The 15,377-nt window shown below is 34.4% G+C and overlaps 2 protein-coding genes across 2 annotated transcripts; one reads left to right on the plus strand and one right to left on the minus strand.

Moving 5' to 3' along the window:
* Positions 1-3,916: 3,916 nt before the first annotated feature.
* TRIADDRAFT_61995 (uncharacterized protein) lies at positions 3,917-9,235 on the plus strand (the record flags this gene model as incomplete). The annotated part of the gene is made up of 7 exons (XM_002117924.1): positions 3,917-4,032; positions 5,890-5,953; positions 6,746-6,852; positions 7,263-7,642; positions 8,151-8,317; positions 8,581-8,814; positions 8,900-9,235. The coding sequence occupies 7 exons, from the start codon at positions 3,917-3,919 to the stop codon at positions 9,233-9,235; spliced, it is 1,404 nt and encodes a 467-aa protein (XP_002117960.1).
* Positions 9,236-10,462: 1,227 nt separating this feature from the next.
* On the minus strand, positions 10,463-14,408 carry TRIADDRAFT_64399 (expressed hypothetical protein; the record flags this gene model as incomplete). The annotated part of the gene is made up of 10 exons (XM_002117944.1): positions 10,463-10,904; positions 11,016-11,065; positions 11,154-11,194; positions 11,296-11,330; positions 11,589-11,711; positions 11,940-11,989; positions 12,219-12,298; positions 13,149-13,191; positions 14,023-14,128; positions 14,395-14,408. The coding sequence occupies 10 exons, from the start codon at positions 14,406-14,408 to the stop codon at positions 10,757-10,759; spliced, it is 690 nt and encodes a 229-aa protein (XP_002117980.1). The 3' UTR covers positions 10,463-10,756.
* Positions 14,409-15,377: the final 969 nt, after the last annotated feature.

Genomic DNA, 15,377 nt, shown 5'->3' on the forward strand with positions numbered 1-15,377 from the left:
CGGTGAATGCATAGTGGAGGTACTCTTTGTACGATGCAAATGGATACAAATCTCCACTAAAAAATAGATTGTACCTACTAGTAGTATACTATATAATGATGCTAGGTATGATTCACTGGCCTTAATACTATATCTTTTTTCCATTATTTCTCTAAAATGCAAGCATAGGTTTTGTTTTCCACCTGTTTCCTTCACAAAACAAGGCGATACTAGAAATTAAAAATTTAGTTCCCATCGATAATTTAGAACAATTACTGTAATGGGGTTGGCTATATTAGATAATTCGTATTTCCTAAATGGAAAGCAGATGTAAAGCATTTCGAATAAAATCTCTCCTTTTTTTGTCATAAGTAAGAGAGCATAACCATTTTTATCTTCGTCCATCCGAAACCCCAATTAACCACCCCAACAGGGTTGCGTTTCTTTTATAGCATAATAGATGTCACTGCCTCTTTCCGTCTTGGCAGAAAATTTACAAATGAATTAACACCTCGCGGTGTAAGTGACAACTGTAGCCATGATCAAATTAGGAATCAAGACATATCATTTTTTACATCTATGGTAGTAACTGCTATTCAGGATGAACTGTACAGGGTGCATTCGCATTGTAAAATTACAGATACTAAATTCACACGTACCTATTACCTTATACTGCCAGTATTTATCAAGTATTAATTAACAGCATAATCTTTTTGACATCGTGCATAGATTTCAGGGAAAGCACGCTTAATAAACGATATAATACGAGGAATAATGTTGAAATACATACCACACAGTAATCTAGCTTAGATGTAAATTAGGAATTAAGCTGCTTGAAAAAATATTTTGGTGTACGTGTTTGTAAAAGTTCCCATAAAATACAGCAATTTGAAATGATAAAAGGACTCAAAATTAGATCGTTTATATTTGAAAATAAAACGTATTATTACTTCTGGGCTTACGCATACATGGGTTTAGCACCTGCTAGCAGATTCAATATAGGACACATAGTTAAATATATTATTAACCAGTTAATAAAAGTAGGACTGGAAACAATAACACAGAATCAATTCTGATAATATTTGTTCGTCATTAATTTAATCGATTTACACACAGGTAAAATTATTAATAATGGGCAGAATAAAAAAAAAAACAGATGGGAATATTTTATATATCCGGTTTTATCAACCTTGTGTTAGATTGAAATTCTAGATAGGTGATGTTTAATTTTACGCGTTTATCGATCTGCCTTGAACCACTGATACTCTGATGTCGCTTTTAAAGCCATCAGTATTATTAATTTCAAAGTTCAAATTCAACACTACAAAGATCATAACATTAACCATTATCTAGAAGAATAGTAAATAGTTTTTTAATAGAATTTTTAACTAGATCTTCGCATGTTGCTGTTGACAAAGTGGCAAGGAATTGCAAGTATTAAAACGATTTATGGAAACAATCGTAGTATCATCATATTTTCGTTTGCATATACTGTACAGTTACAGATTAAAAATTTATAAATCGATTACGGTAAAAGCTACTCATGCTACTAGAAGGATCATTTAAAATAACAATTTAATTCTTGAATTAATTCAATATGTTAATACGAACTATCGATCATGTTTAGCAATTATCCGTTAAAAAGTTTCTTAAGGAAATAATGATGCAGCTTATATTAACCATCGATTGCGTTTGGTAATTCGTTCAAAATTTTATAATAAAATAACGGCTCCTATTTTTAACGTTTATCGTATTACTCTTCCTTATACGCTAAAATCAGCATAGTGATGAGTCCAACACCAATTTGTAAATTCTTCGTTGGATATCAACGATGCAACCTAATAGAGAAACGGTATCTCGAACGTTTGCATGACATGCTGATATATAATGAATTAATTAGTTAACTTTTCAGTTCTAAATCACCGCAGTCATCATTTGTGATGCAGGTGATCGTAACCCCTAACCTTAAGACTACGAGGTGAAAGTTTAAATACACATATGAATAATTATATAATCACCTTTCTATTTCATCCTATAATAAATCTCCAGCATTATTGCCATTCTTAGAATTTAGGCCACAAGGTATTAAATATAACCTCCAAATCTAGCTATTGCATTTACTGAACTAAATACTAATTTAGTACTTTAAATATTTATTATGTTTCGTAGGATGAAATCTAGTAAGAGAAAGGGATAACAAATGTATCATCACATATATCGACGTTAAAAATTTCCGCTTAAATTAGTTAGTAACAATATGGTATACTGTATTACAGCCTTAATTTTTTATCGAATAGAATAAATTGTTGCTTTAAATATTGGTCATATTCATTGATTTCGTGACTATATGGACTGATTGGATCAAACACTTGCTTCATGATCGGTCTTGGCTCGATTACTGCTGACTCTCTTCCTTTTAATGTACTGTAATTATTAATTATTTGCAAAATGAGGCTCATTGCTAAATTGCCTAGTTGGCTTTTCCGTGTTGTTAATTCATCGATTATGCGGTCCAAGATACTGCTAGAATGAACAACTTGTGTTTCACGGACGGTCGGACTCTCGGTATGGTAACGCACGATTGTATCGCGTGCGCATGTTTTATTTTCCATTCCGTAAATTGGTACTGTACCGGCAATGTGGAAAATACAGTACTATACTGTACTGTCCTGTACTGTACAGTACAGGACATGGTAACCTTGGACTGTACGCTCTGCGCCTGCCCAAACTTGAAAAAAAAGAGATGATGACTTTACGGTAGAACGTACTAAACGTCTAAACCTGATCGACTAGTAGTACGGTACGGTACTAGTACCGAAAATAACAGTACTACTAGCCCATGACAGTACCGGACCGAACCGGACTGAACCGAGCCGTACCGGACTGTACCGTGGTCTTCGTCTAGTGGTCCATATTTATAACTATCACCAGTACAAAGGCCTTGTTGTTCACTATGCAGCAGACCTCTGCATTACGCAGTATTACACCAGGGATCGAGGGTGGTAACCAACCAAGGCTGCGGCGACAGCCATCGAAGATCGATAGGAAAGTATACAGTAGAAAGGAAAGTGATTTAAGCTTGCTTTAACTAATATGCTGCTTCCATTCGACGTTGGAGCTCCATCGATTTGTCATCATCATCATTACAAGAATAAAATACTAATGCCGTCATAACACGGAGAGCTTGTGACTTCTTGAGAGAAATCATTTGAATCAATATTATGCAAAAGTATAAAGGCTCCGACAAGAGAAACAAAAGATCATGCTAATACATTCTATTGATAGATGAATTATCATTATTGATGACTACCCATTTTATTTGGATATCTACTCGATCAATAGGCTTGGGTCAAAGAAAATTAATATAAACCGTCAGCGACTCGATCATCATTCTACTATTCAGGTTGGTAGGAAGAATTAGTACTGTTGGTGGCATCCAAGTCAAACCAAAGACCTTTAAAAGCGGCCTTACCGACAGCAATCGACATTTTACTCTTGCCTCAGATCGAGAGACTGACTAGCCAGGAAGCGCCAGCGGATGAACGATATTTCGAAATTGGATGAGATCATTCAAGTACACTAGCTAGCAAGTCGACCATTTAGATCTACAGTATAAAAAAAACACCCCATCCTTTCAACCTTCATAATACGATGAGGTCTATACAAGCAAAGTTGTAGTAGTTCATGCCTAGTCTTTACTTCCGTCTTTTAATTGCTTTGCGTCGCTTATTACGAGATCGCCTCTGACAAGCAATCCTATCCATTGATTGCGTTAGTTTTGAATCTTTGGCCTACTGTAATACAGACAGTTATCCTAATACAATATTGCAGCTGATGGAAGTCGGCTTTTCTTTCACTCCAAGTGTTATCCAATAGTCGATGAAAACCAGGTTATCACCATCTATAGTAGCATCGATTGTTGGCCCCGACAGCAACCATGGTCATTTTGGTTCGTCGTCGATTAGCACGTCTTGCTCGATACAGTCTAACTGCCATTTTTCTATCCTTGCTCTTGACTGCAATCATCACCATCTCTTACTTAAATATCTCCTAGTAAGTATCATTCCATCATAATTTACTGATTTGATGATAAATTTCAATGACGCCTATTTCTTTCAATCCATCGTCATTTTTACTCAACCTGAGTATCCTCATATCTACAGAATAATCACAAGCTATTCTTGCCTATGAATATCTACCGGCGAGTAGGCTACAGTAAAATCGTTATTTCCCTCCCCCCTTCCAATGTTTTTTTACTCCTTAAAGTATTCAACTTTAACATGCAATCAGGATACAATCGTCCTATTGTACTAGATTAAGTACATTACTATAGCACGCAGTAATATTGAGTTAGAGAATAATACTCGTTTCCATTTGCAACTTATTGTAATTGAAAATAACAACTGCAAGTTAATTTGAAATCGTATCAAAACCTACAACATCAGCCTTTATTCTACATGCAACGACAATCGTCTCTATCCATATTACCATATACTGTACAGTAAACGATTTGATCACAAATCACACCTTAGAAATCCCATCATCAATTCAAAGAGTTCATTAGGCCGCTTGCCAATATCCCCGTTAATATTAGCATTAACCAACTTTATTACCGTTAACTGAGTTAAAAACATGCAAGAGTGCTAGAGTCATGAAGCAAACATAAATGGGATCCATAGTCATCCGATAATCGGGTATGGTTGATAACGGGCGATATGAGTTGTAAGAAAATCTTGGAGGGACTATCCTTCAGCTTATTATTATTATTGAACATGGTACAAGTGTGATGTCGAAGTAAACTTCATGCTAATGTAATAAAGCAGTAGCACATTATTTTTTATCAAGGCAGCCATAAAATGTCAATAAAATAAACAACTTAAATTCAATATATTATAGCATTTGTTCATCTTATTCTGATCCAAGTAGAATCTTAGACGCTCCTAGCAACTAACTATCTACAGCATTTTATCCAACATGGACAAGAAACCTCGTGCTAGCATTACAATATCAATTTCATGAGGCTGCTCTAACGTTGCTTATACTTGGCTTATTATTGTTTATTATTGTTATCTTTATTTTGTGATTGATTGTGCAGTATAAATTTCAAAAGAAGTCATGTCGGCAAATTGCGTTTTAGAGGGGAATTTAAGCTAATTGAACCTTTTGATATTTAAATAAATTGACTTAAGTAACAAGATCAGATAGGATCCGTGTGGCAAAATGTTTGCTTTTATCAGTAACACCTGCCAATGATTGAAGAGATTGTAAAATGTCTGTACTGCCCATTTTTACCAGACACGAGTTACAATTCAAATCCAATCTTATTAATATTCATCAACACTTCTTGCCCTACTACACTTTTCATACTGTTATTTCCATAAATAATTTCAAATTTATTAAGATCTTTTCATCGAATTGGTGCATTTATTACAGGACAATCACTCACAATGATAGTTTACTGTACTGAAGCCATCAAACATAACTTAGTTTGGTTTGTAATTAACTCTTGAATTCTATCTTCGTCTACTTTATGAAAGAGAATCAAATTGAATACTGTAAAAAATATACAAACGTTGCAATCACCTATTCACTTTAGCCGAATACGACATGTGCGTTACAAGAGATGTACATTGTACTCATATCTTTTACTTATTTATCCTTTGCGCTATTCTAAGGTATTCGTCTTTCTTATTCTTGATTACAAATTACACATTTCATGGATGCAGTCAATGGATTAGGCAGCTTTATCTCTATCAATTTTCTGATATCTCCCTTACAGTCATATTGTTGGCATTGAAATTATTTACGGTTAAATAGATGAAATTAGAAGAAAATACGGTAATACTACACAATCTAATCAATTGTCGTCAATTATAAATTAATATAGAATATCAATCTTGGGCATTGTAGTCTATGTAGAATAGGCAAAAATAATTTAGATGCCGACTTTAATGTGCCTGCCGAAATTAATGTGGTATAACTTGCAATTGCTATATTGGGTACGTCTTCTACTCTACTGTAGTTTGACCTGTAGTAGCAGTTGATTTTATATCTGGCAAAGATTGTATTCACTGTTAAACACTAAATTATTAATCAAAGTGGAATTAAATGAAACAAGTGCTTTCGTTCGTTCATTTTTTGAAATCAACAGGCCTGGTATGACGAAATATCCTTCCACCCAACTCATAACTAACGAACTGTAAACAGATTTTAATATGTCGGCGGCGTAATATTATTCTTTTTCCAGGGAAAGATTACGTACTAAGTTCGCTATTATTACCTAATGAATCATCGTACAATATTAACGATGAAATAAATGCTACCTCAATTGAAATTCTTTTACGCGTGCCAAAACAAGATATTCACGGAAAAATATTAATTACGTGCAATGACATACATACTCTTACAACATTGACTACATCACATAATTCGTGGGAAAAATCGATCACGTAATATCAATGATCGCAACTCTCAAGAATGACTTATTTTTTACAAACTACGATATCCTCGCTTACACAATAAAGTTCTTTTGGCAATCAACAATATATCAACATAATGGATTAGAAAGTAACTGAAATTACGTATATTATACAGATATAGTTGTACGCCATTACCAATGGGAACAATGAATAACTTAGATAGGGTTATTATGTTTTATGTTTTAATACGTGATTATTTTGTTTGTTACTGTAAGCAACGTTATTAAAATGGAGCAATAGCTTGCAAAATAAAATGCGATACTATGTTTACTTTTATTGAAATGTAGGCACTAGAATACAGAGGGGTTGAAACCCATTCAATGATGATAAGTTATGCAACCTTAATCATTGTCGATTTAGAAAGAACATCTTCGCTAGGCTATGTCGCTAAACCGTAATGTATATTCCAAGTGAAGATAAAACGATGCAACCATATTGACCTGATTCATGATTATTAATAATAACGGCATCTTCAATACATGGATAGCACTGTCGTCATTGTTAGAAATACACTGTTCATGGGACCCATCTTGAACGTGATCATCTACTGTATATATTACGCCACTCTATTATACTGTAGTATGAAATGCGGCGAACACACAACGCCTTATTGCATAAGCCCATGCTCACCCAACTATTCCATAAATCGTAGTTTATGGTCGATACTATAGCTTTTACGTCTGTAGTAAAGCAATCTATAGTATATACGCGTACGAGCAGACGTATTCAATTTGGATATCATTCGTTCCTGATAGAGTTAACTCTATTTTTCTGATATACGAATTTGTATGATTTTACCTTTAGCACTCGACCCACTAGTGTAAAAATTGCTCTAAAAGAAGACGGCTTCTCTAACGAAAATTCAAACCCAATTAATCAAGAAGATGAAAATACTGTCCAACAAGGAGCATCAAAAGAAAAACATGAAGAACATCATCGAAATATCAATGAATTCAAGCGCAACGATGATATTGTGATTAAAGCCAATAGTAATCAAGGAATCAAGAATACGAGAACTGGAAGCAAAAACAAAAATAGCTTAGGTCTACCAAGCCCCTCAGACTACAATCAATTGAAATCATTTGTTTTATTCTGTGGATTTCCAAGATCAGGACAAAGCTTAGTTGGAGCTATTATGGATGCCCACCCGCACATGACTATAGCTCATGACTTTAATATTCTTGGTAAGTAATGGATGTAACAGAATTGGTTTAGGCAAGCCCTTCAAGACGTTACAATACTGTTACTTTAGTCTATTGCAGTTGATCCTTATCGTGTGCACAAGTAATTGCCTATTCCCTACTTGCTACGCTATACACATAGGAATGGCAATTATTTTCGATCGTTTGTGTTGGCTAAGATGATAAATAGATTGTTAATATTATACATTTTTAACCATAGTTTGGAATCACATAATATCGCAACAAATGTTAGATTGTTATTTTCATACTATTTACTGTCATGGCAAAGTGTCCTTTAGCGAAAAATGAGTTTAATTGATAGCTCATAGATGATTATGTTGTTGCAAAATATGTAAATGTACGAGTCGTATACTCTACCCATTTCCGTCTTGACTGATGGTATTAATAATACTATCGCGATGTTAAATAAATGCTTAGTCGCTGAATCTTTAATAATAATATTATACTAGTATTCATAACATCCTGTCTTTGATATGTACTGCAATTATAGGCGGATGGTCGAAAAACTTAAGCTGGAGAAATGATAAGAAAGATCTATACCGTGCTTTATACGAAAGATCGCGAGATCGAAATGGCAATCGAAAGAAATTAGCTGGTAATCGTCGAAATTTCTTCGTTCCAAAGTTGTACCAAGGTACTTTCCAAGATTATATTCAGGTTAGGAGAATTGATTTATAATTGTTCGCATTAATTAAACAAGAATAACCGTAAAAAAATTCAATTGTATTACCTGGTAACTTATCTTGCATAGTATAACTAAGCTAACTACTTTCAAATAACTAAGCAGTCATTCTATCTACTGACTTACATTTCCGTATCCTTATCCCATATCGCTAACATTAAAATAGTCAATCACAGTTGCAAATAATTGTATTCAGTCGAAATTTGGCTTTAGAGTTAATACCAATCCATTCTATTAGATTATAGGTGATATGAGTGGACAACGTTTAACCCAGGCTTATGTTAAAGATTTTAATAAAGCAAAAAGAAATGTTGACAGTATCCGTCATTTTATTGGTATGCCCATTAAATTCATCATGGTGTTGAGAAATCCATTTGATACTATAGCTACTCAAGTTCTACGGACTTTAAAAGCCAAAGCCAGAAAAAAAGCTAGCAAAATGCAAGATACTAATTTAAGTGAAGCTGATCAGGTAATGATGATTAAGTGAAAACTTTTCTTTGACTCAGAAATTCATGTCCATCAATAATGCTAATATAAGGTCTGATTTTTGATAGGTTAATCTGACCAAAGTGTTATTAAATAAAAGAATACGAGCATACCTCAAAGCAGTGGAAGCGAACAAAAAAATTTACCGTATGTACAAGAATCAAACCTTAATATTATACCTCAATGAAATTGTAAATTCACCTGACACGGAAATAACGAAAATCTGTAATTTTTTGGGTATCCAATGTTCCAAGAAATATATAAGCTTATGTTCCGATATAGTTAACGAACAACAGTCAATTACCCGTAAACAAATTCAATGGACCGAACATCAAAAGGACATGATTTTAAATAAAATTAGCAAGACCAAATGGCTACGAAAATTTAAATTCATCGATACGTAACTAATCAAGATGTCAATAGGTTTTTCTATGTGTACAAAACAATGATGCTGATAGCAAAGCTATATTCATCGACAGCAATTATTAAAAAGTAAGCTTTATGAAACTATGTTTTTAACGTATGCTACTTAACATAACTTTCATTTACTGGTATGTTATTCATAAAACGAGAATGTAGTGTATGTATTTAACAATCCAGGTACTGTACGTTGCTACTTGCAATATCATTGTAATAATACCGCAATTCATTTAATGTGTATATATAACACATATACGTAATTCTCGCTAGTGACGATTATACTACTCATTTGAAGTTACGGGTAGTGCTACTCTAGTCTAAGGATTGAATGCGTTTGAAAAGTTGTGCGGGATACAAACTTTCACGCTCAACTGATTTCTTAATTAAAAGCTTCAATTAGCAATTTTAAGTGTTAATACAAAACCATGTTACTTCTGGCATACTGCTTCTACGAAGCAAATTTTATGTAAATTAGCTTTGCTCTTAAATAGATCATATACTGTAGCTCTATTGTAGTTAAGTTAGCAATTCGAGTAAAAACTGTTTTGAACAATTTATCATGTCCCCTGCTAAATACTTGTAAGATGCTCTTTAACAATTGTATATATATACTGGTCTATATATCGGCTTAATGTTGGCTGTTTTAAATTCATTATTACAGTATGTATGCGGCTATAGATAGCCATTTTTGCGTCAATGTTGAATTCATCACAATGCATTGTAATTCGTAATGCCTAGCATGCGTACACCTAAAATTCTACATATAAATGGTATTTACACGTAAACTTGTCTAAGTAATAAAAGAGCTGTAAATATAGTATAGTTAATATATATGCGCACAAGTAGTGATATATTTGACAAGGTATCCTCAAATTAATTATCGGATGTTGTCCAGTACAGAAACAAATCGCGTTGTAAATGAAAGTTATTTACAATCAAGTAATATATAGTTGTGAGCCATGCACTGAATGCATTACAATCATGGAATTTACGAAACTAATGTACCATACACACTAAGTTCATGGTGAAAAATACCGTATACCATGCAATAATGATAATCTGCTCAAATAGACGTATTTTAAAATAAAAAATTCGACCTTGAATCAAAGAATAATTCCTTCTTGATCGAAAATAATTGCAAACGTACGCAACGTTGCAATTTAGGAAATAAATGTAGTCGATGATATATTTAAACCAAATCCTTTTAATAAGCTTATTACGGTGTGATCTAAAAACTGAACAAAATATTAAAACATGCCATATAATCCTTTTATTTTTAATGGAATTGCGGTACTTATAGCCAATTTACAATATGGTCCAGTTTACGATGAATTCTATTACTGCTGCTACAAATAAACTGGATTAAATTAACCGATGTAAAATAGACACTGTATCGCTGATTAAAGATCCTTCTTTAAGAACTACATTACAATAAGATTGTATTGCGACTAGATTGAAGAAAGCGAATAGCTTTTGAATTAACTAGAGCCAGAATCTTTGTGATACTATTCCTCATGTCTATTTTCTACACTGTTCTTTACCATTTCGATTGCTCTGTCAACTTCTTCAGGATCACCTGATATAACTATAGCACGGGTAGTTGTTCCAGGTTGAGGTTGTCTAGCTATCCGTACTTGACAATCGCATTGGTTCCTAGTAAAATAATTATTAATGAAATACTTCAGATTATTAAGCGATCTTCGTACTAGGATTAGCAAATACATATTTGTAAATGCAATTTTATCATAATCAATTATATCTAACCGAATTTTAGTTATATTATTTCCACGTTGTCCAATGACAGCTCCGACGTGCTGTAAGGAATAAAATGAAAATCATTGTTGACGATGTTCTATCATTTTACGGAATATCATTATATACAATCAAACAAAGCATACTTACATCATTTTCAACTAATAAGTGCTTACTGACCAAGGCTTTGCCTGTTGATAACAAGAAATAAGTAACAAAAATAAATCATACATGATATTGTGTGTCTAGAATTAGAAAGAGTATGCAATTGAATATTACAGCACTTTCTAACCTGTTTCATTGTATCTTTCTAGCAATATATTCAATCTGTAAGGAAATAGAAATACATTTTTAACAAGCTATAGCTTCGGGGTTATAGCACGATATACTCGTATATTTATAATTGCTCTGTACATTTGCTATTTTTATTTTCAGTACAGTAAATAAAGCCTTGATAAGATCTACAATTGTAACTTTAACGTCAGGTTAGGTACCGAAACTCATAGTAGTACAATGACATAAACATATTTACTAATTAAGCATTCTAAAGGCATGGTTAGAAAAGTGAGGCAGGCGCCAAGTTACCTGCTCTGTATTAACTCTTTCGCCAAGTCAACGTCTTTGGAAGGACCATAAATACAGACTTCTCGTTTACAGGACTCTTCGTCTATGAAATCTTCAATTTTAATGCTGCATCCAGACTGCTTCCTAAAATGTAAAGCATTCCAATAAGATCTTACAGGCAGTGAAGATAACATGCTTCACAATTATTGCCATCATCTATACATGTTTAAAATTATCTTAATTAGCAATCTGCACAACATTCCAACGTAAGTCATGATAGTAGCTCCATTAATACAGAGTCACTGCAAGTGAAAATGAATCCTATAACCCAGTACACATCATTAGTGGGTATACACATATAGTATACTATACCTAATGCCTCCAATTATATTTCCAGCACGACCAATCAGACCACTAACAAACTGAAAGTGAAATCAATTAATTTTGTTAATGCAAATAATGAATGGAAGCTTATAGGCCAGCACAATAATTTTCTAAGGCAGGCAAGCCCTACATGGCTAATAGTTCCAACATAATACAGTTGCTACAATATATTGGTAAATTACAACTTATAAATTAGAAGTGAAAAGGAAAGAAACGATTCAGAAGTACAAAATGACATCGGTAGCTCATTATCAATTTCTTACTTACCAAATCTTCGACCAAAAAACGATGCGTTATTAAGCCACTTCGCGATTCTGGCGGAATGCCGCTAGATTCAGTATTAATATCTAAGAGTCGAACAAGATATCATAAATAAATTTAGTAACTACACGTAGCTACTATATACTGTATTCACAGATAGAACAAATGTGATGATGACAGCACTGCTATCCGAACGTGAGGCTACGAATGTGTACGAAATGATGAGGTCTGATTACAAGACACTACGTATCTATAGTATATACCAACAAGTCAATAATATTAGTTCTACCATGCATACTTTAGTTTCCATTGACGACAGTAGCGTGCCGTAAACGATTATCGGTGACACGGTCAAGTGAATTTCGGTAAAAATTGGCACAGGTAAAAATGGCTGACGTAAAACACTAACTAGATATATCACTTAAATTACAATCTTACCATGTATAATTCTGAACAAGATTATGCTACAGTATATTGTCAAATTTTCAACCCGAATTAAGTACAGTAGTTGGGCTAACGATACTCGTCTACTACTGGAAGATACTAAGTGAAATTAAACCGTAATCAAACTAAATTTGTTACTCCTAAAGCTACAACACTTATTCAAATACAGAATCTAGAAGGAAAATTTACAAATTAACCTTCATTAAATCTCTGATTAGGAATTAGACCGTTTTCCACTGGTACCACTTTTACCTGTGGCATTATTACCGTTCACCACAGTGTAGTACATTGAACCTTTTTCAGTTTACAACAGACTATACTGTATATATGCGTACGCATAGCTATCATTCAAATTTGGAAAGTTGAACGATCGGTTCCTTCACGCATTTACTTAAGGTAAAACTGTGATGAGTCTATCCAATGTTAACAGTGTTAGTAAAACGGTCGGGAAAGGAGAGGTGATAATCAATTACAATATCCTTCGTTTCTTACCAGTGCATAAATATCGGTTGGTTATCGTTGCGATACTTGGAACCTAAGAAAGAAAGAAATTCGATTTAGAAGGTTTAGTCAGTCTAGATCATGCTTGATGATTGAATACCGCACGACCATCCGTAGAATGTGTACGTAGCTACGTTATGATTGCTTTTATCAAGTTTGAATACATATGGAGTACAAATGATCAGCTTGGTAGCAATAGTGATCGAGGAGAAAGTCGACATGTCTAATGAATCGTTGATTCCCATGCTTGGATGGAAAAAAAAAATGTCATATGCATGACCTGATACTGCAGCTGGACAAATTGCAACATTGACAGCACACGTGCGATATCCTATATAGTACAGTATAGTGCTACAGTACGTTTCAAGCTATAAGTTCAAGTCATCTTTGAAAGGTAGAATAGCAGCCAAAGTGGAAAAAGATTATTGTTCAGATAGTAGGAAATGATGCCAATTAGTTTGCTCCTAGAATGCCTTGTATACTATATCGCAATTAAGAGTCATCTAGTAGTAAGATATCGTCATCCGATCACTAATTGTCGCTATTGCTAGTAAGCCCATAAGGTATGAGCAAAGCGTTGGATGCAAGCACGCATCCAGCTTGTCGAGATTCTTACCAACCATGCGATACAGTAAAAGCAGATCGATATCGTCTATTATAAGCGTATTACTATTGCAAATGAGCTAGGATATCGCTTTCCTCTTCAATGAGTTGCCAATGTCACTGCGTGTAGGGGTTGATTGCGAGCGAGCTATACCGAAATGAAATGTAACCGGTATTCTTATCCTGTCTAGTAGATCATGATTCTTCCATGCAGTACCTTGCAACACTTAACTCTATCCAATGGCATTGATCATTGACTTACATGAGATTTGATTACATTATTTCTTGCAAGCTCTGTTAGCACTTTACATTGAAGATTTGGCCTAGCATTACGCCACAGAGGCCTTAGCATTCCAATTAAACTCATTCTACAACGGAAAATTCAATTTGTCTTGACAGCAATCCAAGAAAAGAAATGGCCACAACGATTTGACTACAGTTGTCTTCAGTCACGCATTCAGTCAGCAAGTGTAGTATCACGTGTAGCTGCTCCAAATTGATATGGCTATCAGAAGACTAGAACGAGACGCTATACTGTACTGTATGCATCCTAGTCTACAGTACGACGGATACTGTACGTACAGTACTGTACAGTAGAAGAAGACCTGGACCGATCGCTCTTGGACGGACAGACCTTTTCTGCCTCATCTCGTCAAAGTATTGCTTCAAACACTTCGTTATGATACGACCTTAGTATGTCCACGGTTGATTTTTAAAGTTGCTGATTTCTATTCAATTTAGTAATGCAGTACTGTATACTGTACTGTACCGTGAAGTCTTATTACTGTACAGTACTGTACATAGCAAGTTAAAAGTTTGAGACCTGACTAATAGAGTCATTATATACCGTATTTATGTTTAACGCACAGCTAGGAGTGCAGATTCGGTTAGTTCTGCTTGGGAAAGAGTTATATAAGGTCATCGATGTTATTTAACTTAGTAGCAGTGATTTAAAAAAACAGACACGGAAGATCCATGTCCATACTACGCACTGTAAACAGCCATTTTTCGACGACCTCATGTTGTAAGGAAAGTCCGTCTGTCTGTAGAGCTACACTACAGTACTGTTATCTTCTCTTACGGTCTACTGCACTGTACACTGTACAGTACAGTACAGTTCAGTATGAGGAAAACCTACTGTAATGTTCCACTAGTACAGTAATGTACTGTAAGCAACAAGTTTTTGTCGACCTCATTTTGCACGGAAAGTCCATCTGTCTGTAGAGGTACAGAATGAGGAAACCTACAGTATTAATGTTACACTAGCACTGTACCGGAATCTTCCCCTACAGTCTACTGTACTGTGCCAAAAAATGACGCATGGTTATTAAGGTCATCTGTTAGCGTGTCACTGTCTAAGTTAATATAAACAGTAGTGTAGCGTATGGTGAGTTAGGACACCTACCCATACAGTAGTTCAGTTTGCAAGAAGTAAGAAGTCACTTCTTAGAATGATGCTCGTACTGTACTGTATCGTTGCTGATTGGTAAGGATAAGTCTCTATTGGCTATCAGGATAACAATCTCCTGTTTCTTAGGCAATGTCTGCTTATACGCGTATATAGATATCCCACTCACGTAGCTCGCTAAAAATGGAGACCAAGAAAAGTTAAATAAA

This window comes from Trichoplax adhaerens, genomic scaffold (assembly GCF_000150275.1).
Source record: "Trichoplax adhaerens TRIADscaffold_33 genomic scaffold, whole genome shotgun sequence".
Lineage (NCBI taxonomy): Eukaryota > Metazoa > Placozoa > Uniplacotomia > Trichoplacea > Trichoplacidae > Trichoplax > Trichoplax adhaerens.